This window comes from Acanthisitta chloris, unplaced genomic scaffold (assembly GCF_000695815.1).
Source record: "Acanthisitta chloris isolate BGI_N310 unplaced genomic scaffold, ASM69581v1 scaffold37489, whole genome shotgun sequence".
In the NCBI taxonomy this organism is placed as follows: Eukaryota; Metazoa; Chordata; class Aves; order Passeriformes; family Acanthisittidae; genus Acanthisitta; species Acanthisitta chloris.
Window position 1 is genome coordinate 13,530 of NW_008693769.1, and position 2,433 is coordinate 15,962.

Sequence of the window (2,433 nt, forward strand, 5' to 3'; positions counted from 1 at the left end):
GTAAGCCATGGTTGCTGTTTCAGTGAGGGGTTTCCAAACAAAACAGGTTACTGCAGAATCCCAGCAGCAGTTCAGCTGCCAGTGCTTTATCTTTCTAGTCTCTCCTGCAACAAATACCCCTGGATATTCTTCCAAGATGAGATCAGCATCACGAGGGAGCTCTGAAAGATCCACAGTATCTTTGGCTCTGTTATTGTTTAAAAGATATCCAAGGCAGATTTCTATTTCTGAATTGTCATGATTCTCCTGTGGGACTCTCTCTCCCATAATTCCTCTCAATGTTTTACTTGGGTGCTGTGCACCTCTGCCCTAAAACATGGTGAGGTTTTGCACACACTTTTTGCCCTGCCAGAGGTGGTGGCATTCCAGTGTGGATGAGGTGATCCCTAGGTGTGCATTCAGGTCCATTTACATTGCTTTGTTAGAGTGAAGAAAATGAACTCCAGTGATACTGTAGAGCATCTCTACTGGAAAAGGAGGAGGCTGTGAGATACCTGTGACAGCTTCTGCTTTGCAAAAGTCATTCATGATCAGTGAGGTTCTTTGGGTTTCTTTCTCTTGGCAGGGAATGAGAAATGGCACATTTATGATTTGGAGGGGTTTTATCTTCCTTGTTCCTTATATTAATTGGCACCAACAGACATGGAGAGCACGGTGATATTTTGGAAAATTAACATAAGTAGTGTTATTATGCAAATTCCTGAGAGTCAGTATTTCCTTAAAATAAAATGTAATTAAGCCTCAGCTCATTTAGCACATCCGAAATAATTAACTCATATCTCCAGTTTTGTTGTGCTTGGCTTTGTGAGGATTTGGTTTTTTTATTGACCTTTTTTTCTTTGCATCTTTTTTTTCAGGACAACAGCAGAAGGGTAGAGAATATGTTAAAATTATGGATTATTGAAGCCAAGGACCTGCCAGCTAAGAAAAAGTACCTGTGTGAATTATGCCTGGATGATGTTCTTTATGCACGAACTACCTGTAAATTGAAAACTGATAATGTCTTTTGGGGGGAGCACTTTGAGTTTAATAACCTCCCATCGCTCAAAAACATTACTGTGCACTTATACAAAGAGACTGACAAGAAGAAAAAGAAGGACAAGACCAACTTCATTGGGCAAGTGAACATCCCTGTCAGCTCTGTCACGGGACGGCAGTTCGTGGAGAAATGGTACCCAGTGGTGAGCCCCAACCCTGGGAAGGGCAAGTCCCCAGGGCCCATGATCCGCATCAAGTCTCGCTACCAGAGCATGAGCATCCTTCCCATGGAGATGTACAAGGAGTTTGCTGAGTACATCACTAACAATTACATGGTGCTGTGCTCTGTGCTGGAGCCCTCGCTGAGCGTGAAGAACAAGGAGGAGATGGCGTCGGCGCTGGTGCACATCCTGCAGAGCACGGGCAAGGCCAAGGTAAGACCCTCTGTCATCCACCAGAGATTATCAGGAGCAGAGTCCTGTGTTGGGCTTCAGGCCATCATTAATGCACTCTGGTCTTGCTTTTGGTACACACATGTTGGTATCATGCACATGTGACTTGCTTAATTAGCAAAGAGGTCGGTGGGACCACAAAATACCGAGTGAGTCACTTCTCTCCTTCTCAAGGCTCAGGGGCCAGGCTCTTACTGTATAAACAGGCACAGATGTGAAAGTAAGCAAGAAGGCAATTTGCAGGGATGAAATGTAAGCAGAACTGGCCTGAGCTGAGCAGCCTGTGTGTGCTGGGTGTTCCTGGGGAGCCCAACTGGTTCCCTGCTCTGCTCCCTCTGCATGACTGTGCTGCTGTGCTGAGCACCCTGCACAGCAGGAACAGAATGGGAACAAGCAGCCTCTTGAGAATTCCAGGACAAAGCCCACCTGTGGGCACACATGTCTCTGGATCAGCTCTTGATCTTCAGGATCTGTCCTACTGCTTTTGGAAGTTGGACAGCAGTGTGGGAAAGCCCAGTGGTCCAGGGGTGCTCGTTGTGGGTTGATGCCACCAACTTGAGTGTGGTGGAAGCTCAGCTTTTGTGGACCACTTTGAACATCCTTCCTGGCTGGGAATCCCCTGCCATGGCCGGGGAAGAAGCAGGCCAGGAGGAGGCAGAGAGTGGGATTTACTCCTGGTTGTGGTCTGTGAGGGTTAAGGCAGGGTGAGCAGAGCTGGAACCCCCTTAATGGAGAGCTGAGGTCCCCAGCACGTGGGGCATGGCGTGACCCACCTGCTGCAGAGCATCCTTCGTCCCAGCTGGCCTGGCACAGCCATGGCAGCAGTGCTCGTGTCGGGGCTGCAGGAGTTAAAGCTGCTGCGTTTTTCTCTGTTACCATCTCCCTGAGCTCTGCAGGGGGGAGCTGAGGAAGGGCAAGATGTCCAAAGCTTTTGCAGTGCTGAGGAGACATGAGCTCCTCACCTGAGGGGGAATGGCAAGGCTCTGCTTCCTCGGCAGCTGCC

At 48.5% G+C, this 2,433-nt stretch overlaps 1 protein-coding gene across 1 annotated transcript in view; it reads left to right on the top strand.

Moving 5' to 3' along the window:
• Positions 1-2,433, top strand: part of DAB2IP (DAB2 interacting protein) — a 24,940-nt gene that overhangs the window by 7,734 nt on the left and 14,773 nt on the right. The window contains exon 3 of the mRNA XM_009083170.1: positions 858-1,412. Within this exon, the coding sequence (XP_009081418.1) occupies positions 858-1,412 (555 nt within the window). The remainder of the gene's footprint in view (positions 1-857; positions 1,413-2,433) is intronic.